The 22,217-nt window shown below is 41.6% G+C and overlaps 1 protein-coding gene across 4 annotated transcripts in view; it reads left to right on the top strand.

The window, feature by feature from the left end:
- Positions 1 to 22,217, top strand: part of tns1a (tensin 1a) — an 81,421-nt gene that overhangs the window by 8,551 nt on the left and 50,653 nt on the right. For 2 of the 4 annotated variants that reach the window (XM_078243311.1, XM_078243310.1), the window contains exons 2-3: positions 7,344 to 7,458; positions 11,234 to 11,271. In XM_078243311.1, coding sequence (XP_078099437.1) covers positions 7,344 to 7,458; positions 11,234 to 11,271 — 153 coding nt within the window. Of the gene's footprint in view, positions 1 to 7,343; positions 7,459 to 11,233; positions 11,272 to 15,967; positions 16,102 to 19,769; positions 19,832 to 22,217 lie in introns of those variants that run through there. The other 2 variants (XM_078243312.1, XM_078243314.1) reach the window with 2 other exon arrangements.

The raw sequence follows: 22,217 nt of genomic DNA, 5'->3' as shown, positions 1-22,217 counted from the left end.
ACGTCAGCGATTGGTTATGGCAGATCCAGAGTGGCTCTGGGCTGATCCAATAGTTTTAAACTTCAACAGAGTACCCGCCTTCAAGGAAGTTAATACTTGTCAATGGAGAATGGCCTGACTCTCTGTATAAATGAAATGTACGAGAGTCTGGTAGGACCAGGATAGGCATGTTGGCCATATATGTAGGAATTAAGCTGGAAGTGGGGAAGTTTGTGTTGACGTACAGAGTGAAAGTGGTTTTGAGTGTCTGGGCTGAGATGTAGCAGCTGAAAATGCACATGGCATAAACAGAAGGTCCAGACTTTAAGCATTCACCCATATATTGAGACTCTCCTCTCTTGATGAAATTTCCCTACATTGCACTCTGTGTATATGACAATTAAGAATAAAGTTTGTTTGACAGAGCTATAAATATTTATATGTGTGTAGTTTTGGAGGACTGGAGTTTATGGGTCTGATACATAGCCTATTAGAGAGAGAATAACATATCAGAGCAGATTTGTGTCCATAGAAAAGTTGTGTTGACCTCCATCGTGTCAACTTGTACTGTAATATCCAACAACTGCCACACATTCTTGTATTGTATCTTGTATTGTTGGCCGCTTGGGGGCAGCATAAACAAGCTGTTAACACAACATTTACATATCATCACCCGATACAGAGAACTCATGAGCAAACAAATTACCTACATATCCTGCTGATTGGTTACGTAGCAATATTAGCATTTATTTGGTGTCGTGTTTGTGTCCACTTTAATGCAAGTCTAATATTCACGTTACTTTAATCTCTGTTTTTGGTCTCCACCAGCAACTGAGAAATATCTGCTATTTTAGCAGCTGAGTGCTCCACTATGTTCACCAGCTAGCCGCTAACTTAGTCTTTGTAATTTTTTTTTCTGGGCAGGTAGTGTACTTTTACCTAAAATTGTATCACCAATTTAGCCTCTAATCGTTTTTTTGGGTAGGGAGTCAATATAATTCCTGTCAAAGTGGCCACCATAGGAATATAACTATTTCCCATGAATATTGTCTTCTATATTCATAGATGACACATTTATGGGTTTATACACTTGACTGTCTAAACAAATAACTAAAGTTCATGTATATGTCTTTAGGTGTACATGCATGACTGTAGAAATGTATGTTAGGTTATTGGTTATATTGTATGTGCCAGGACTAATTTGTGTCCATAAAGAAAGAAAGAGCAGTGCCTGTGAGAGAGTCGTCCCATCTCCCTCTCTTCCTTTCACTTCCCTCCTGCTCCCACATCTTGGCTCTAAGTGGGGTCGCGGTCAAGGTAGCGTAGTGATGCTTTTCATTAGCTAAGTGCAACTGGGGGAGAGGAGCACAGGGCCTTGATTTACTGGGCCTGCTGTCTATAAGACTAGACACACACACACACACACACACACATACACACACACACACACACACACATACACACTCACAAAAACTCCTCCTCTCCTCCTCCTCCTCCATCCCTTGCTCTTAAACCGCTTACTCTATCCCTTTATCCCCCCTTTTCTCTCCATCTACATCCATTTCCCTTCCCCTGTCTTTCTCTTTTTCTTTCCATCTCTCTACATAACTCTCCTTTCAATTTTCTCTTCCTGGCCTCCCCTGGGACTCTCCTCCTAACACGACACAGATGACAGGGCTTGTGATTTTTCACTTTTCTTTGTTGGCTTGTCTTTTGGATGGATGCTAAGTCAAAAACACAGCTTCCATTAAATAGATCCACGACCTCAAAAGTGACTCCTAGTGTCCATAATTGTCAATTGTCTGAATTTGGCAGCTGGAATGATGGTATTATTTTTGAAAAAAGTATCATCTTGGTTGAACATTTATGAAGATTTCAGCATGACAGTTGTTTGGTTTTTCGTCATGATGGTCCAGGAGTCTCTTGGTTTTCTTCATTTTGGCGAGACCCTTAGTGATAAATACCCATTACTTTGGTGTTTGAACTATATGTTTTCTCTGGCTCACCATATTATATTTATAAAGATGCTCAACGCAGGTTGCATCTTTTAATTTTTCTTCTACATGCTGTGACAGTTTGTCTTTATCCATTTTATCCATCCGTTTTATTTATATAGTCATGGGGTGCCAGCCAGGTCTCTCTCCTGACATCTGAGATAGTCTTAGTCCAGTTAAAGGTTTATGTCAGTTGTATTTTGATTGAATTGTATGTAGGATATTGATCAAACCACACAAGGGCGCACATATAAAAATTGTATTTATCGGCAGTAGACTTATTCAGAAAAAGTATGTAGGTTTTCAGAGCATACAGAAAATGTAAATGCTTTCACAAACTCTTATGAATTCAAACATTTGTGGGAAAACGTCACAGATTACTTTATCCTGAAGTTATTTTCTTGGCAGAACGTTTTCTTGATATGAACATCAGGAGGCAAGTTGTTTTGTACCGGATAATAAAATCTGTCATGGATGGTTAAGAAACTGGTGGCATTCATTAGTGAACTGGCTTTCTGATTACATGCCTAATTGTGAGCTTTACTAACATCTTTACTCCCTGAAAAAAAAAAAGAGACCTAGTGTGTGTGTGGGAGCCTTTGAAATTCTGAGGGTTATTTCCACTGTGGACCACACAAACTAAGTATGATCCCTGTTTTTCTCTTTGTTGATTACTTGCCACTTAAGCTGCTAAGGCCCTTTCAGAAAAAGTTGAATCCCAGATGCTACATGGCAGCCATCCAAGAACCATTTGCACTCTTGTTGTGGTGATGCTCACCGTGGGCCTGTATGCCAGGGTGTGCATGCACGTGCATACGTGTGTGTGTGTGTGTGTGTGTGTGTGTGTGTGTGTGTCTGGTGTGTGTTTGCAAACTTGTGGTTGTATGTTCTTTTTTCTGTCTTTTGTTTTTAATCCTATCTCATCCATCATTGTTTGACAGGACACGTTGACCCCAGTTGCCTTGGCAGCCAGGTAACCATGGCTCCTGTCTGTGACACAGCTGGCTGCATCTGATTGGTTTAGCCGGCGGCTTTCTGCCAGGTCATCTTTAACATCAGGACTGTAGAGTGGCACCAAGGTGCTTCAACTGCTATTTATAAACCCAGGCAGACCCACACTGCCAAAGATGTCCATCTTAGCCAGTTAGTCATATGTTAAGTCTGGAAATCTTTTTCTTTTCACTAAGATTAATCCCAATTTTTTGAACATAACTTCACTTTTTCACATGTACCTGTGTAATTTCATAGAGTTTTATCTATATTATAAAATATAAAATGTATTTTTTAAATATTTTATTCTTGAAAAGACTCCACTGACATGTTTCTAATAAAGAAAAAGATAGGTTACTTGTATAGAAGGTATAGATATATATATATATATATATATATATATATATATATATATATATATATATATATATATCATTTTCCATGTTATACTCCTCTTTTGTTTTCCTTCTGCACCGTCTCGCATTTGTTCATCTCAGCAGTCCTCCAATAATCATGATGGATATCGGTCAGCTCAGATTACATCCCTTCACTTTAATGAAACTGTGTGTGGAAGAAATGTCTGCGGCCTGTCTATGTTTAAACCTGAGCTGCTGTTCAATATCAACTCGTGAAAGAAAAATACGTCTTCAATGAGATGGACACCAGGCTGGTTGTAAATGATTACTTTTTTTCACAGGAATTATCAGTGTAGCATATTGTTTGTTTGACGCTACCTGTTGTTAACATGCTGTGTCTGTGCTGTGCAGCCAAGGCCAGCCATGATTCCTCTGTGGAGCTTATAGCGAGCGTGTCGCAGTGTGACAAAAGCCATTAAGATTTAGGGAGATAAGGGAGGGAAAACGCTGAGAAATACACTTTTGTGAACGCTTTGAGCCAAATTGACTGTGGCACACGCAGAGAGAGAGAGAGAGAGAGAGATTCAAAAAGAAAGCTCAGACAATGAAGCAATGGATTACTTGGTCTTGCTTTCATCATTGAGCCACATCATATACCTTTGTAGTTGGAGTAGTTCTGGTAGTAGTGATTTAAATTAGTTGTTGTGGTAGTAGAGACACTAGTAGTAGTAAAAGTAGTACAGCTGGAGTTGTTGCGAGGAGATACACGTGAACGCTCTTGCCATTCTACACAGAAGAGAAGGGAGTTATGGGTCTTGCAGGCCTCCAGAGGGGCTGACGTGCACAAAATCTCAACTCATCATGCAGCTCAATAGGTCGACCAAACTGATTGGTTTGAATCAACTTTCACTGCAGAATATTGACATCGCTGGAAGTGAACTGGCTCCTAGACATTGGGGTTTGATTTATTTCTCTTCAGCTTGTGAAAGAGGTTCTTACTGAGATTATTTTATTTGGGAAGCGATGCAGCATTTACAAGAATCCCTCCATTTTTAGCTGGGGATAATACAGAACTGGAATCCCTCTCAGATGATTAATGGGATTGGTTACATTTGTTTTAATTAATCCTGAAGGGACTTATTCATTCCTCCTTTTCGAGGCGATAGCTGGAACAAGTTGTCTTTAAAACGCTGTTTTTCAAGGTTTACAGTCCAGCAGAGGCCCAACCCAGACTGGCCCAGCTGCACAAATACACAAAGGAAATGACATCATCATTATGACTAACCAAAGGGGGTTGTTCAGACAGAGGATTTGGGAAAAGAGAGCTCAGGAGAGGTGTATCGCTTATCCAGTAGGGTGTTAGAAGGTGAACAACAAGAAAGAAACGAAGAGAAAAAAAAAGAGCAGATCTTGAAACAGCTTCAGTTTTTTTTTTTTATTCATTTGACCTTCAAAATTAAAAAGAATAGTATCAAACTAGCCCAAACAAATATAAATAAACCTGATTAAAAGCATTTAATCTGCAATGCATCACTCAGCCCTAGTGTCGGTTAATGAATTTGATACTTTTTAGGCACCGACCGAATTGCCTCCTTAGTATCGAGCAACTTACCCCAAGTGAAGGAGTTCAAATACCTTGGGGTCTTGTTCGCGAGTGAGGGGACAATGGAGCGGGAGATTGGTCGGAGAATCGGCGTAGCGGGGGCGGTATTACATTCAATTTATCGCACCGTTGTGACGAAAAGAGAGCTGAGCCAGAAGGCAAAGCTCTCAATCTACCGGTCAGTTTTCGTTCCTACCCTCACCCATGGTCATGAAGGCTGGGTCATGACCGAAAGAACGAGATCCAGGGTACAAGCGGCCAAAATGGGTTTCCTCAGGAGGGTGGCTGGCGTCTCCCTTAGAGATAGGGTGAGAAGCTCAGTTATCCGTGAGGAGCTCGGAGTAGAGCCGCGGCTCCTTCGCGTCGAAAGGAGCCAGTTGAGGTGGTTCGGACATCTGGTAAGGATGGCCCCCTGGGCGCCTCCCTAGGGAGGTGTTCCAGGCACGTCCAGCTGGGAGGAGGCCTCGGGGAAGACCCAGGACTATGGTGGAGGGATTATAGCTCCAACCTGGCCTGGGAACGCCTCGAGATCCCCCAGTCGGAGCTGGTTAATGTGGCTCGGGAAAGGGAAGTTTGGGGTCCCCTACTGGAGCTGCTCCCCCCGCGACATGACAGCGGATAAGCGGTGGAAGATGGATGGATGGATGGTATCGAGTATAGAAAAATGCGTTGCTATTCAATACCAAATTTCAATACCTAGGTAACAAATCTCATCAGCGTCAGTGAGCCGGTAACCGGTATCGAATTCACGGTATTGGTATCGGTACCTGTATCGAAAAATTGTTGAAGAATACCCGAACGAAACGAAAACGATGACCAAAACTAAATCTTTTTTTTTGTTTGTCATTTGATGACGCTCTCAAGCATTCAGTGTCAGGTTGAGCTGCATAACAGTTAAGGCACCTTCAAAAGGAATTCTATTGACCCAGTTACAGTATTCTTGGCTGCATTTCGTATGCTCCTGGTTAAACTAATAACATCTACGCTGAGTAATGTGCAGCTGTTTGGAAGGAAAATTAGATTTCAACATAGCGATGCTTTGAGAGTGTTGGAAATGTCACTACATGTCAGGAATAAATCACGTAACTCATGGAAGGTCTTTGGCGTTCAACCTTGTTGTTATTCTGCCAGCGAGCAACATGCAATAACCCCACCTTCATCATCCTCATCGTCATCAACATCATCTATGTTTCAATAGCTTTGCTTTTAGGGGGACCCCTTTTATTCCTCGCTGCTCTGCTCAGGTTTTGGTGCAGTTTCTGGAGCTGTTGTGTCCTCAGGCGGCTCTGAGAAATGTTCCAGCAGCCCGAACACACACACACACACACACACACACACACACACACACACACACACACACACACACACACACACACACACACACACACATCCATACAGTACACTATGAACACACACACACACACACACACACACACACACACACACACACACACACACACATAGACACACATACACACACAGGAGTTGATCATTCCTCGAGTCTGTGAGGCTTTTTTTTTTCTCTCTCCTCTTCATCATGAATTAGTCATTTAATTAGAAAACTTCAAAGTGAAAACATCCTCTGCTGGTGGGTGGACTATGTCAATGTGTGTCAGCGTGAGTGCATGCAGATGCAACATTGTGACGCAAAATAATTTAGGTTATGAACATGTCTTTTTGGTCTTTGATTAGCCTATATAAGCAAAACATATTTTATCTAAGAGAAACTGGATTACAGTATATAATAATGTGATGTTTATTATTTTTGCTTTTGGAGGGGCTTTTAATCTATAAACTTAGCTCAGAAACAATGCTTTAGATGGCATGGCTGCAATTAATGATTATCAATGTATTAAACTGTAAATATTTGTCAGTTCATAATTTAGTCTATAAAATGTCAGAAAATAGTGAAAATAGGGTTATTAAAGTCTCTCAGAGCCCAAATTGCATCATTAAATTGCCTGTTTTGTCCAACCAACGATCCAAAATTCAAAGATATTCAATTTGCAAAGATATAAAACAAATGAAAAGCAAAGAATTCTCACATTTGTAAAGAAGGAGCCAGTGAATTTTTGGCATTTTGCTCAATAAATGACTTCAGTTATCAGTATTTATCATCATCATCATCAGTTTTTTTAACCAAAAGAAAAGTACTTTCACAGTAAAAAAAAAAGAGAACTATTTTCTTGCTTTTGAAGAAAGAAATCATCTAAGCCAAAGTGTAAAAAAAAAAGACGAAACGTTCTATAAAACAAAGACACAAGTGAACCGGTCAACTGAAACCATCAAAGACTCATTGTGCAGCCATAGACGAATATATCATTGCTGAATACCAAATGTGTTTCTATTGGCCGTGGACCTTGCTGGCATCAATTCAACCGACTCCCTCCTGATCTCTCTTCCTTCCTCTTCTTCCCACAGCCCGACGAGCTGGAGGGCGTCCACACACACACCTTCAAGCTGAAGCCATTCAAGAAGGCCAAGAGCTGTGATATATGCAAACAGGCCATCACCAAGGAGGGCCTCATCTGCAAAGGTGAGTGTCGGGGGTGTTCGCTTCTGCTGTGAGTCCAACTTTGAATCTGGGCAGGCGGGGGGCGATCAGAATGAGTGATTTGTGAGCAGACAGTGGTACGGATGAGGAAGAGGAAGATGGAAGATTCGTGTTTAGGATGGCTGGCGGGGCTGGGGTCTATCAACTGATTCAAATATACTCTTCTATAAAATGTTAGGAAATAGCAAACATGTGCATCACATTTCTTAAAACACAAGGTTGAGGTCTCCGAAGCTGATTTGTTTTGTCAAACCAACGACCTAAACTCTGAATACATTCAGTTCACAATGAAATAAAAGGTGGGTAACACTTTACTTGAAGGTATCTACATAAGAGTGACATGACACTGTCATGAACACATGACACAGTCATGACACTGTCATGAACACTTGACACAGTCATGACACAGTCATGACCCATCAACCCTAACCCTAACTGTAACCCTAACCCTAAACATAACTTGTCATGACAAAAACCGAATGACACTTACTGAAAGAAGCGTTATGTCATGAACGTTAATGACATGTTTGTAATGTTTATGACACGTTCATGACAGTGTCATGTCACTCTTATGTAGATACCTTCAAGAAAAGTGTAACCAAATGGTGTCTGGCTGTTGCTGTGTTCTACATCTGCCTGGCTCTGCATCCATCTCCATTGTTTTGCCTGAGTACGTTTGTTCGAACTCAACTGTGCATATGTATGCATGTATGCATGTGTCTGATGTTGCAGCTTTGGTTTCTCTCCCCTCTTCTTCTCTCCCTTTAAGCCCCTACCTGCCCATCTTCCTCCTCACATGTTTTCCATTCTAATTTTAGAAGAACTGAAGGTTTTACCGTCACTCCAAGAAAAGTCCAGGGGAAATTAACGTTGGAGGACTCCTGGGCAGCCTCACATTTTCTCTGTTTTCTCTCTCACACCCTTTCACTCGCTCTCCCTTTCTCCTTTTCGAACTACAAACACTGCGTCTTTAGCAGAAGCCGAGTTGACACTCAGAAGCCCGGCGGTAGCAGAGCGGGCCTGTATAGGGCTTTGGCTGAGGATTTGCTGTTAAAATTAGCATGGCTGCTGCTGCTGCTGCTGCTGCTGCTGCATTAGCCTAGATAAGAGGGAAAAAAAGGAAAGAGGGGTGAAGGGTGGGGGTGTAGAGCGAGGCAGGATAATAAGTGAGAGAAATTGGGGTATAGGGGGATTGGGAGATAGACATGGAAAACAAAGGAAAGAGAGTGCAGAGGGGAGCACAGGAGAATTACTTTCCCTTTCATCCCTCTTTTGTTCATTCATCCTCTATGTTAAAATACAGTAGACTGCAATAAGCTTTCCTTGCCAAATGGTAAAGCTTAAAGTCCTCCAGCTAAAAGCCCCAAACTGCCTCCTGTAGCAGCAGCTTTATGTGCGCAAACTTGGTTTAATCAGCAAAAAAAAATAAAAAATCAGGATTAGGTTGGCTACTTTGCTGCAGAGTGTGTGAGCGTGCATATATATAGTATATATATATATATATATATATATATATATATATATATATATATATATATATATATATATATATCCTGTGCTATTAAATGCAACCCTTTTACTGCACTGTATGTTCACAAGCAAAACACCTGGACATCTGAGCATCCCTTTACAGCCCTTTACATTTACCAGGAAGTGTTGCTAGGCGCCCCAGTAAAACGGCCACATTGCTAGAGGGCTTGAAGCCAAGAGATAAGATGTGACAATAAGACAATGTGCTGTGCACTTTGCCAGATGTGTGCACATGTTGAGAATGTACATGCTCTAATTGGCTGTGATTGTATTGTTACCTGCACAGTCTTGTGATTTACAGTTTGTGCCCTTAACACCTTAAAAAAAATAGTTTGGGGGGAAATACGTTAGCCAGGATAATAGGAAACTCCCATCCAAGCACCAAATTGTTGTTTTTAAACTACTGCTTTTGTACGGATTAAACAAATGTTAATTAGTGAGCATTTAAGGTGCTGATAAGCAGAGCCATGCTAGCTCTTTTCCCCTGTTTCAAGTCTTTATGCTAAGCTAAGCTAACCGGCTGCTGGCTGTCACCTCATATTCAACCGGCAGATGTGAAAGTGGTATCAATATTCTCATCTCCATATCCAACAGAAAGTGAGAGAGCGTATTTCCCAAAATGTGAAACCATTCCTTTGAACCTTTCCTTAAACTGACGCGTCACTTGAACTTTGATCGCCACAGTGTGTGTCAATCTGCTGTTTGCCTCACTCCAATACACAATCACCTGCAAGGGATCAAACATGTCGGATATATTCACGTGTGCGTCGTGTCTGTAGTGTATTGACTTGGTCTTTGCATGTGTTCCTTTGCTCTTTCCTGAGATGAAGCACTCAACTTGTACCTCCTGTGGATAAGTGATACTCATTAGCAGTGTATAAAACCGCATGATGATAATGATTGCCCCTGGTGCCTGCGTGGGAAATGTAAGGCAACTTATAATGAAACATCAGCAGTTATTTGCACAAACAGATAGGAAGCAAATAATTCCACTGTGATCAAGTACACTCTGACGAAAAATGCACTTTTATTCTGGAAATCTGGAATTCATGTAGTATGCGCACAGATGTTTATCAGTTGTTTATGTCTTTACACTGCTGCCTTCTCTTTCTGCTTAACTTTATAATGTTATCATTTAAATTCATTTATACAGTATGTGGCATTTCTAAAACATGATTTGGCTCACATCTAGGCTAGGCTTTTCATTTACTTGACAGGCGATGACAGCTGGTTATTCCTAGAAGATGAGGCAATGGAATAATATTAGTAGAGAGCTGCCTCTCTAATTGGATGGACAAATATTCACTTTCACTCTTACCATGTCCAAATAATTACCAATCAGCGCTTCATACACAAAATGACCAAGTAATCCATTTATCACCATTACACAGGTTTACCTTAATTGACCAAAATGTGTTTTTCTAACAGTCTGCTTCTCCAGGAGACCACCCAGAACATTTGTACACAGCGTTGTCACTTGTGCTCACACATCAGAAACACTCACACCACCTGGGGACCACCTAGGTTGACAGCAAGGCCCGCAGGTGTGGGGGTCAAGGGTTGTACCTGCCCAGACATCAAAACATGGCCGTTTGCATGCCTGGAGGTTGACATAATCTCACTCCGTCTGTTTCTGACAATGAGATCAACATTTAACTCATCCAATTCATACTTAAATGTCTTTTAGGAAGCATCCAGTAGTTTTGGCGTATTTACCTGCTTCATATAGCTTATTATATTACCATTTTAACGCCTCCATCCTAAGGACTTGTGTCAAGGCGTGAATCAAAAAGAGGAATACTGAAATACAAAAGAAATGACTGGATGGATGTTTGCTTTATGTGGCCACTTGGGGGCAGCACCACAGCATGTTAGCGTCAGATTGAGAGCTGACCTTGTTTCCTCTTCAGTACATTCAGCAGTAAACGCAGCTGCTGTTCTTCAGCAAAAGGCTGAATGCACGACATTTACAATTTCGCTGAAGAGCACCATACCTGCTGCTTTTATTCTTTGATCTATTTAGCTAGAAACATCAAGGTATCCTTTCTATCGAAGGGACTGTGTTCTTCTTTTCTTTCTAAAATGGATGTTTACTCCTACTTGTGCATTGATCCCATGTGGAGATTGTGTGCACAAGTGTGTATCTTTACTGTGTTTTCCTTTTCACCCAGGCCTGCTCTTGTCTGTTTAAATTACAAACCTAACTTTGTCTTATTTTTTTTTGCAGCGTGCCGGTTGTCCTGCCACAGAAAATGTGAAGTGAAGGTAAGACACTAAACAGCTTTTACACCTTATTATTATTACTGATTTATTACTTGATATCCATACTTATGTACACCCACATGCAAACGTGCGCCCATCAACACTTTCATGCATGCAATACATATTTAAACATCACACTTATATTCATGCAAACGTGTATTCTACACATTCAGACTGATACACACACATTTAAACATGCTGTAGATAAAACCTGACTTAGTAATTATTTTTTATCTGTGTTATTGAAATGATATAACAAAAGCAACATAAATAGTTGGAATTTAAAGCAACTCTGTTATAGTCCGCAAGAGTTCATATTCTTAGTATGCCTAGAAACATACATATACGATAACAAATGTTAAGCTAAGACTGTTTACAAGCAGTTTCCGACTTGTAATAAATGCTGCACTCTCATTCAATTTAATGAGGCCACTGCACTGGCACAACGGGGTTGCAGACGCAGAGGGATCCGACCAAGAAAACGCAGATTCCTTCAGCAATAACGCTGGAATTGGATCGACTTTTGCCACAACTGAATGTGATATTATCCAGCAACGCACTGCATTGGTCAATTAAATACAGTACTTGCAAGCACACATTCCTGGTAGATTACTATGCGACTTGTGGCCAGGTTGGCACAGTTGGTAGAGCAGGCGCACATGTGGAGGTTTGCTCCTTGACGCAGCGGCCGCAGGTTTGGCTCCGACCTGTGGCCCTTTGCTGCATTGCTCATTCCCCCTCTCTTTCCCCTTTCATGTCTTCATCTTTCCTGTGGAAATAAAGGCCTAAAATGCCCAAAAAAAACGTACTATGCGACTTGAACTCCGTAAGGTTCGGTCACATTAAATTTCCGTCCAACGAATATCCGTTCCATCGCCCATTCACTTCTATTGAAACCCGCACAGCAGATGACTTCAAGCAGCCACTTACTTTTTTGATGCATCCTGCAGACGGTTAGGTGGACTTGCAGGTCAACGTTTGTTGTAAAATAATTGTCCTTTTGAATTCCAAAGTTGTAAAATTCTTTCTTATAGTATGATAAACCCCTTAGCAGTGGTTTAGCATCTAACAAGCCTTCAAACTCATGGTTTTATTACTCAAAAACCATCTTTTCTGAATCATATGCCCTTTATTATGTCTTGTTTTTGCCCATTAAGTCCTCACCATACATTTGCATCACCTACTACATTTCATAGTTCACATTCACACATTTTCTTTGCAAATAAAAAAAGTATTTTCCTGAACGAAATGTTGTTTGAGAAGAAAATCCTGAAAACAGAAGAGGAAGTAAAACCATGCCGTGCGTCGGTGCTTCCTTGCATCGAATCACATATTCTACAGTTCTACCTCTTCGAGTCACCCTCCCCACATTTGATCCCAATCTGCAATGGAAAAGGGAAGAATGCGTGGGGAGAGTAAATTAGAAAGGAAGGACGGGAGGAATGAATGACAGAGAGAAGGGAGGAAAAAGGACTGAGGGGAGGAGCGTAACAAGGCTATTCTTAGTGGTTTTAGTTGTGACTGGTGGAGAGAAATGTTGAAATGTTCTCTTCTCTTTTCCCTCCAGTCTGCCCTGATTCTTACCTCCTCTCCCATTTCCCCAAAAACATCCCCAAAACCATTGCTCAACCCAAATATTACTGTAGGAACAAAAGCTGTGTGTTCCCAAAACATCTGAGGGAAAATCTCCCAAATACCTCTACAACCAGGCAAAGTCATTTGTGGTGGCAATCGGGGGAATAATCAGAATAGCCAGAGTCATGAGTCATTCATTTTGGTGGTGACAGACATTGGACAGGAAATGGTTTGAAGGAGGAGAAGAAGAGCTGTTTGTGTGTGTGTGTGTGTGTGTGTGTGTGTGTGTGTGTGTGTGTGTGTGTGTGTGTGCTTGTTTAACTATATTTGTGGGGTCCAAAAACCAGGAGTCCAATATACTTGTGGGGCCAAAATGCTAGACCCCACAAGTTTAAAGGGCTGTTTGAGGGTTAAGACTTGGTTTTATGTTTATTTGATTAGGACAATGCACATTAATCAACATTTCTGTAAATGCACCAGTGTTACCCAGTCAGCTAATTTTCAACTGTAGTCCTAATTAGCATGCATGTCTTTATGGTGGGAAGAAACCAGAGGAAACCCACACAAACATGGGGAGAACATGCAAACTCCACACAGAAAGGCCCGGAACGACCTGGATTCAAACCCAGAACCTTATTGCTGTGAGGAAGAAGCGCTAACCACTGAGCCACCTTGCTGCCTGGTTGTAGGATTAGGGTTAGAATAAAGTTATGGTTAGGGTAAGGGTTAAGGTTAGGCATTTAGTTGTGATGGTTAAGGTTAGGGTAAGGGGCTAGGGAATGCATTATGTCAATGTGTGTGTGTGTGTGTGTGTGTGTGTGTGTGTGTGTGTGTGTGTGTGTGTGTGTGTGTGTGTGTGTGTGTGTGTGTGTCTGAGAAGAGAACATGCCATAAAGAACTAATAGTGCTGTGGAAGGAAATGTTTTGAATTTGGTAATTTGGTTAAAAATTAGAGCTTTGGCACGATTTCACTAATCCTTATTTGCTAATGTGCTAATCCCTAAATGGATTTACTTGGGACCAAACATTTGTATTGGCTTTATTCAGTGAAATGACCCTCGAATAAAAATAAACAGGACACAGTATGGCAGTGGCACGCTCATTGTTTCAGGCCGGAAAAGTACGGAAAAGTAAAGTCACTGTGCAAATACAAGTGTGGATTTAGGCAGACGACGATGCTTTCTTCGGCTGACTCCACGCTGACCTTGGATAGTAAATTTGTCATGAAGCACAATGAGGTTGTCGCCAGCGGTTTGCAGTTCACCAGACGTGAAGATAACTGCTGCGCAGCATTGACTTCGTTTTATGTGTTTATTATTTCAAGCTGCCACAACTTCCCTTTTTATGCTGTTTAGTAACCAGAACATTAAAATAATGTTGTTTGAATGCTTTAATGGTAGTGTTATTGCGTTTTATGCAGCATCTCTGTGTTTTTATGGCATTTTAATGAGGCCGTTCTGATTTTAACGAGTGTGTTATAAAGGCAAATGTTCTTAACATATGATGTGAGACAGTATATGTATAATTTATTAAGTGGCTGCTCTATACCCACTATAACTTAATGAATATATACAGTATGTATTCAATTATATATACATTTTGTTTAACAAAGTATGGTTAAAAATAGTTTTCAATAGTTATGCATGGTCATGTATTGTAGTTTTAACAACACAGGGACTTTGGCGAAATGTTTATGGACTTTAAAGGTGTAATAAGTCTCGATAATTGTACTGCCCAAGTGAAATGAAAATCACACTGTTTATCCGCTTTAGAAACTCACTTTCCACATTTTCCCTTTGTTGATTCTTCAATAACACATAAATTACACGTGCATTTGATTCTACTCATTTTAAAATGTCATGATCTATTTTGTTTACATGTGGAACGTTTCTTAAGAGCACTAAGTGGCAATTACTGACCTCTGTTGGTGACCAAAGAAATTGCAACAACATGTAAAGGTCTCTGGCATCTCAAGGTGGCTGCACTGTAATTGACATCGAGACATATCTAGTATGGGACTAGTATGTCACCCTACTAAATATTGTAATAACACAGCTACTTTTTCATTTGCTCAATTATTTTGAGGACATAAATGTCTTGCGACCGGTTGCTCCAAAGGGAAAATGTGGAAAGTGAGTTTCTAAAGCGGATAAACAGTGTAATTTTCATTTCACTTGGGTAGTAAAATTATCGAGACTTATTACACCTTTAAAGTCCATAAACATTTCGCCAAAGTCCCTGTAATCTTGATGCCAGTGGAACGACTAGTGAGATGTTTCTCAGTCTCTGAAAATCTGTAACTACATGCGGTTCGATCATTAAGTTTTAAAGCTTATGAAAATGTCTTTGCGGAACATCCAAAAGACAGATGTCCACTAATGTGCCTTGATAAAGAACGGCTAATCGTCTCTGGCTACCATTCTCTGTTTTTCTTTCTGTCCAACCACAACCATCTCCGTGTGGACGTCTGTTATTGGAGCCCGGCATACCTCGGCGACAGATGCGTTCTCGTCCCGCGGCGTATAGGAGGCAGACATGTTGACCTCAATGTAGACGTTATGGTTGTCGATGGTGAGGTGGAGGCTTGTCGGGACAGGGGTGCTGTGGCTGGGATGCGGCCCAAACTCTGGCTGGACACCCAAGTTGTGGGCTGGAGACAGATGCTCTTTGTTAGACAGTGTGGTGTGTTGGGTCCTCATACCTGACTCAAGCTGTGGATTCTGTGTTTTAAGTCATGCTGGGGAACTTTGGTGAAATAAATTAGATCAACAAGACTTTGTATTAGAATTGAAACTTCTCAAAGGCAGAAACCAGTTGTTGTGGACAGTATGTACGCCTATATTTCAGAAATGTTTCCAACTGTTTTTATGGGATAACTCCTTCAGGGCCACATGTAGATCAACGCACTCCACTGTCATGATTCAGGGATCCATTTTGGCACTATTGCAACAAAAATAGACAAACAGATCCACCCAATATTTCAGGGGAATGCGCGTGTGCAAGTATATGTGTGTGTGTTTTCTTGTGTAGACAGGATAGCGCAGCGTCTGAAAGCTTCCTGCTCTCTCTCTCACCCTCCATGGAAACAAGCCCTCATTATTCCGTATGATTTATCCCTACCATGTCTTGGAGGAGCCTCATGGAATGCCGCTGCAGTGGTTTTTTGGTGTTCGATGGACTGGCGGGTTGGAAGTCACAGGCGAGGTTTGGCAGGGGAAGATAAGGCCGGAGAGGAACGATGGGAAGGGGTTGGACAAGGTGAGCGAGGGCGCAAGAAGTTTGAATATTCCTCATGTAAACAACAGTGCTGGAGGGTGCTTTTGTCATTCCTTGGCTGCATTTTACAAAATGCTGTTTACATGTTTGTGTTTTTTGAAAAAGAGAACAATGTGGTCCTGTCTGACGTGCCATATGTGTCTCTGCTGCAATTCTACCTCAGCCGCAAGACAAATTTGTTTGGAAAACTCTGGAGTACTTCTGTAATGCAAGATAGATGCAAGTGAGGGGAAACTTGACATTGCAGTTTAGATATTTCTGTTTCATTTAGCCTTGAAGGTTCAAGTTTCGAGATTAAAGCATTGAAAAATGGGGGACAGCCGTATGTTCCCACAGCCCAATGGTCCCACAGCCCTATGTTCCCACATTTCTAGGACCTTTTTTAAAATGAGGTCTTGTGTTCCTACATTTATCTTCAAGGGGTAGGGTTAGGGTGGGTTAGGGTTTAGGCGAACATATAAATCTTAGAAATGTGGGAACATAGGGCTGTGGGAACATAGGGCCTAATTTTCAGTGAAAAGAAAATTCTTAGAAATGTGGGAACATATTGAGCCAAGTTAGGTTGGGCACCGCACACCAACATACTGAAGGGAGAGCTCAGTTGATGACATGGCTTGCTGGCTAACCAAAACTACCAAACTACTACAGAAAGGTGTGAAAAGTAGGTGTGGATTTTATTCTGTTCTAATAAAAACAGTCAAGGTCAACGGTCAAAGTCTGGACCAGGCAGGGAATTGTCGACATTTAACCCTGATTCTTCTCAGGGTTTAGATACCATGTCCATCTGCTGCCAGCCTGTCACAGCACTCTGTGTTTTCAACACGTTTTTTTTTGTTCAGCGAGTTCATTTAAAAAAATCTCAAGACTTGTTTACTTATCGCTGTTGTCACCTGGAGCCGAACAAAGTGCTCTCGTAATCAGGCTTTTCCATTTCCTGTAGTTGTAGATGTTCACAGATCTTGGAGCAGCACCAGGGGTGAAACAGTAGGACGAGGAAGTGAGTCACGGTCGCAGTCCAAGAATAAAATAAAATAACAGAGGGACACATTCAAATCCAAAGGAGCATGTTCCTGTTGACAAATTTATACTTCAGTCTGTCAGGTAGTGAGTGGTTACTTCTTTGCGCATACTATTCTTCCATCTCTTATGCATTCATACTTCATACCGGTGGGAGGGCAAGGCAGTTGGTTATTTTACCTCATTTTTTTATCTTAAAAATTAAAGGAAAACCCACGCCTTAATCAAAGGTGATTCTTTTTTTTTTTAATCAGTAACTAATAACAGTTTAAAATTACAAAAATTAAATTAAGTGTGTTAATACCTCAATTAACAGGTTTTCTCCAAACCTCACGCTAAGAAAGTACATCCTTGGCTTAAAGCTATGAAGCAGATTTGGCAACCCAGTCACATGCTGAATGTCTATTTTTTTTTAGCAGATTCAATTGTTCCTTTGTCATGCAAAAGTAAATCCAGGGTATATTATTGCCGCAAGGAGACTCAGATGGTCCTGTTTTATCTTTAGTAGCCCAAAATCCCTTTCTGTCAAGCTGAGCTCACTCGCAGCTTACATAACACGAGCGGCGATGTGGAGGAAACAGCTAAGCATTATAAAAGAAGGAAGGATGCTCTGTTAGACTTCAGGCTGATACAAAATTCAGACGTTTACCGCTCATTTGTTTGTCTCTTCTTGAGTCATGCACATTCCAAGCCTGACTTGAGCTAAGCTGGGCCTCCTCAAGTAAAGAATGTTGAGGTCAAGTGTTTTAAGGTCTAGCTTTTTAATCCACATCCTAACATGTGTGTGGATGTGTGAAAACTGGGAGAGGCCTTTATTAGAGCTCTGGCAAATGACATGCTCTATAAAAATGCAACCCAGAAGCTCTTTAATATTTCAGGAGGCACGGGTGCAACCTCATTTTACCACCTACTGTAAATACTGGGGAGTATTTGTGTAACCCATGTGCACGTGTGTTTGTGTGGACATCAAAACTTGGTAGGAAAAGAGCTAGACTTGAAACCATACATGTCATCAGCGTTGTTTTACAGGCTTTTTTTTCCTTCCTTTTAAGGTTCTCCCATTTGTTTTAATTTGCTTAAATCTTCCAAAGGAAGAAAGTGTATGGAGCAAGACCAAAAACACAGTAAGACGTGCATAGAAGCAGGGATGAGGAGCGTTCAAGAATGTTGGCACGGAAAAGAGAGTAACTGTCCAAGCATGAAAGTGAAAAAGGTAGAACAGGAGGGAGCAAGAGTCAGGGAGAGAGAAAATGATGAGACACACACACACACACACACACACACACATTCACGGGAGCCAAGCCTCCCCATTCCTCAGCAGCCGTTCACAGAGGCAAGTCTGTTTCCCCGGCGCAATCACGTCACATCAAAGAGCCATCACAGCACGTCTCCATAGTGACGCCCTTCAGCGATATAGAGGCAGCGCGGTAGTCGGGAGATAGAGCTGGCAGACAAACTGTTCGTGCGGCCTAATAACCGGGTGCTAGCTGATGACTGATGGCCCAATTTACCTCAGTGCTGGTCTGGAGGTTAAGAGCTAAGTTCACCCCCCGAGTGCTTAAAACCCCAACACTGGCAAATATTTTTCTCCCGAGTATTTATTATTATTATCATTTTTTTGTTTTTTTAGAAAAGAGGGATTTGGGGGTAGTCTGTTGATCTCAGGTTTTAGCTGCTGGTAAAAGTACAGCTGTGCAACTTTACTCCACAACTCTAAGGTTTTCATTTGACATCAGATTTGACAATAGCCTAAGAGGATTGTATGTCAACCTGCACTATTTGATATTAAACTGTATAAAGAATAATATCGCTATTCCTATTTTTGGGCACTTACTTTGTAAAGCGGTATGCTCAGAATACTTTTTAGATAAGTTCAGATAAAACTTTATTCATCTGAAAAGAACATCTTTGTGCTTTAGATTATTGGTGTACCAATTAATACAAATATAATCATTGTAAATACTACATATAAATATGTTAACATAAAATGTAGGCTACATACACACTTAAATGAAAAACATTTCAATTAAGAGAGATTTTCTGCAGAAACAAGAACAGAAAAGTTGTTCTTTCTCTCTCTGTCCCATTCTCCCTCTCACTCCCTCTGTCAAGCATGTGTCAACAGCTACAGAGAAGGCTATAAGGTAAAGGAAGGAGGAGAGAGAGAGAGAGAGAGAGAGAGAGAGAGAGAGAGAGAGCTAGACAGAGTGGGTTAGCAGAGGGAGGGATACAGAGGGATACAGTTACTGTCTGCCCCCGGACAGCTTTTGCTCTCTCGTTTTGGGTACCGGAATCATGAGGAGCCCCAAGCCACTTTCTTGGCCTTATAAAGCGTGTTTCAAAATTTCTTGGCAGTTGACAGGAGAAACCAAAGCCAGCAGTACAAAGAGTGTATCCTGGTCCAGTCCAGAGGCTGCACAGACATCTACATGCGCGCACACATATACACAGAATTGAGTTCAGTAGCTCTCTGGCACGCGTTCGGGATTACTGCTGTTGTTTTGAGCAAGAGGGGCGGAGGAGGAGGAGGAGGAGGAGGAGGAGGAGGAGGAGGAAAGTGTCTGTATTTGGTACTCCCTCTCTTGCCCTCTTTCTCTCCTCGAGGGGGGTCTGAAGGCAAGGAAAATGCAGAGGTAGAAAGCAGGCAGAGGGGGAGAGAGGAGAGAGCATAAGAAAAAGTGGCACCGGTGTGAAGGTAAGACATCTGAAAGAGTACATTTTCAGATGCACGTTTTTTTCTTCTTTTTTTTGCAGTTCATTCCATCTGTAGTGTGCATGGTTTGCCTCTTGAATATGTCTTCTAATTGTGTGGTTCTTTGCATTCTTTCATTGCTTGAATGAGCTGAATTTGGAGAGCTTTTAGTGCATAAAAAGGCTGTTGGTGCATGAGATGATGAGTCATTTCAAAACGATTTACTCTGCACGTTTTGGATGTAGGCTTAAGTCTTCCACACAGTCATGGGAAAGCTGCTCCCATGGGAACGGGACAGACTAGAGTTAATTTGAGTTGCCGTTTGAGGCTCGGGAGCCTCTCCTGAACCCACAAGAAGTGATCTGTGGCGGCAGAGTCGGAGAGAGGAGACCCGGATTCAAGTGGTCAACACAGCAGGCGAACACGTGTTTTCTCCCTCAGCGTAACCCACGTGTGCTTTGGCATTACAGGAGATAAATTAGAGCAGTCGGTCTTGTAGAATGTTTACAGGAAATGTCTTTTGCTTTCTTAGTCTCCTTTGCACTCTCTTCGTCTTCCGTTCACTTTTTTCTCAGACTTTTTCTTTCTGACATCTTCGAGAGAGGATGCAGACTGATGATGGCAATCACTCACCTTTGGCCTTGAGCTAACACACGGATGACAGTTAAACATGGATGGTCAAGGGGTCGCGAGGCTTGTATGTCCTGTCTCCCACTTAAAGAGTCAAAACAACAGGAAGGAATGCAGTTTTATTACAGTGCCAAAATGAAACACTTTTTTTTTTGGGGGGGGGGGGACGGACTGCGACACATTTTTCTTGAGCACTTTCTTGAATTTCACTTGAAGACTTTACATAACCTTGAACCCGATGCTCTTGCCCTGGCATCACACTTTTCAAAACTGGTCATAAGTCTCGAGGGAAAATGTTCTACCACTTTCTCTACCTTGCCCAGAAACCCTCTTAATCTGCCGAAAGAGCCCTAACTCATGTCTCCCTCGTGTCTCATAACATGAAGATGTTCTCTAAGAGTGATGCTTATAGAGTGGCTGCTTTCCCTGTAGATCTATCCCTCTTGAACTATTCGTCTCTTCCATCTGTCTCTCCTGTCCCTTAATAACATACCTAGCTTCCCTCAGGGCAGTTCATCTTTTGACACATCATAGGAGTGAAGCCTTGGCAGCCTTAAGAGAAATGTTGAGAAATAAAACATACCATAAATCGCAGAAAATCATCTTGAAAGGCTCAAAGTAGATGACTTTGACTGCCAAATAGAAATTCCTCTCACATGTTTGTGCAGACATGTTTTGCTATGTCACGCATCATCACATTTGTTTTTCAGATTGACGTTTCAGATATTCTACTGTCAGCTAGACGAGAAGAGCCCACGAACACAAAGTGTGGCTGGTAAACTGTGAAAACGGCAAGCTCCTCCAGCTGCGTCAGCTCCAAAGTATGTGCCGGGAAGTGTTATAAAAGCAGTAGTGACCAGGGAGTATGGCATTTACCATGCAACCGCACAAGAGGCCAAGGCTGAATTAGTAGAGGCTCGGCCTACACACTAACTTATTTCTGTCAATAAGTGACAGGCTGGCGAAGAACAATGAAAGGCAACTATAGGTTCAAAGGAAATTTCAATACAAAGTGTTTTCAGATTAACACATGCATAAATTGAGGCCTTTTATAGAAGTAATTGCAGCAAAAGAGCGTTCAGAAATACTTTTGAGCATCTTAAGCCCATGTTTTATTGCACTTTTCTTTGTGTATACCATTGATTTGGGCTCGGCTTCTTTAATTTTGCTTCAAAATGTGCTATTAGTGGTGGGATGAGAGAAAGCATTCTGTAGCCACCTCTAATTAACCGGGAACAAACGCTGTCCGGAACTGACCCATCAGCACCGTCAGCACAGTAATGATGAAAACATGCTTGTTTTTTTTTTTAACTTCCATAGAAGCCTGGCCTTTGAAGTGTTACAAAATTGCACACGTTTTTATTGCAAACTGTTTCCCACGAGGAGAAAACCCAGTCAGGTGATTTTTTGTTTTTGTTTTAAACCTGTGCCAAACGTTCAAATGTTCTCCCACAATTGAAATTACCTAACATTTATGATATGCGGTCATTGCATAAAACCCCACGTCAAGCTTTCAGATTCGGAGGTTTTCAACCTGCGTCCAAAGTGAGCCACAATTGCACATCTGATATTCATCATTTTTTTGTTTAATGGGGTATTTTGTCGTCTGTAGCTCACAGGGATTTGGTTGTAACCGTACAAGGGGTGAAGCAGCCAAGCCTAGAGCCCCCTCACCACTCACTGTGGCTTGACCATGACCAAATGGCTGCTTCCTCAGTGATCCATGGTTTTTGGCCTCTTTCGCGTCCACTTGATGAAG

Source organism: Sander vitreus, chromosome 24 (genome assembly GCF_031162955.1).
Source record: "Sander vitreus isolate 19-12246 chromosome 24, sanVit1, whole genome shotgun sequence".
Taxonomy (NCBI): domain Eukaryota; kingdom Metazoa; phylum Chordata; class Actinopteri; order Perciformes; family Percidae; genus Sander; species Sander vitreus.
The sequence above is the reverse complement of the archived record's forward strand: the minus strand, read 5'-3'. Positions and strand labels throughout refer to the sequence as shown.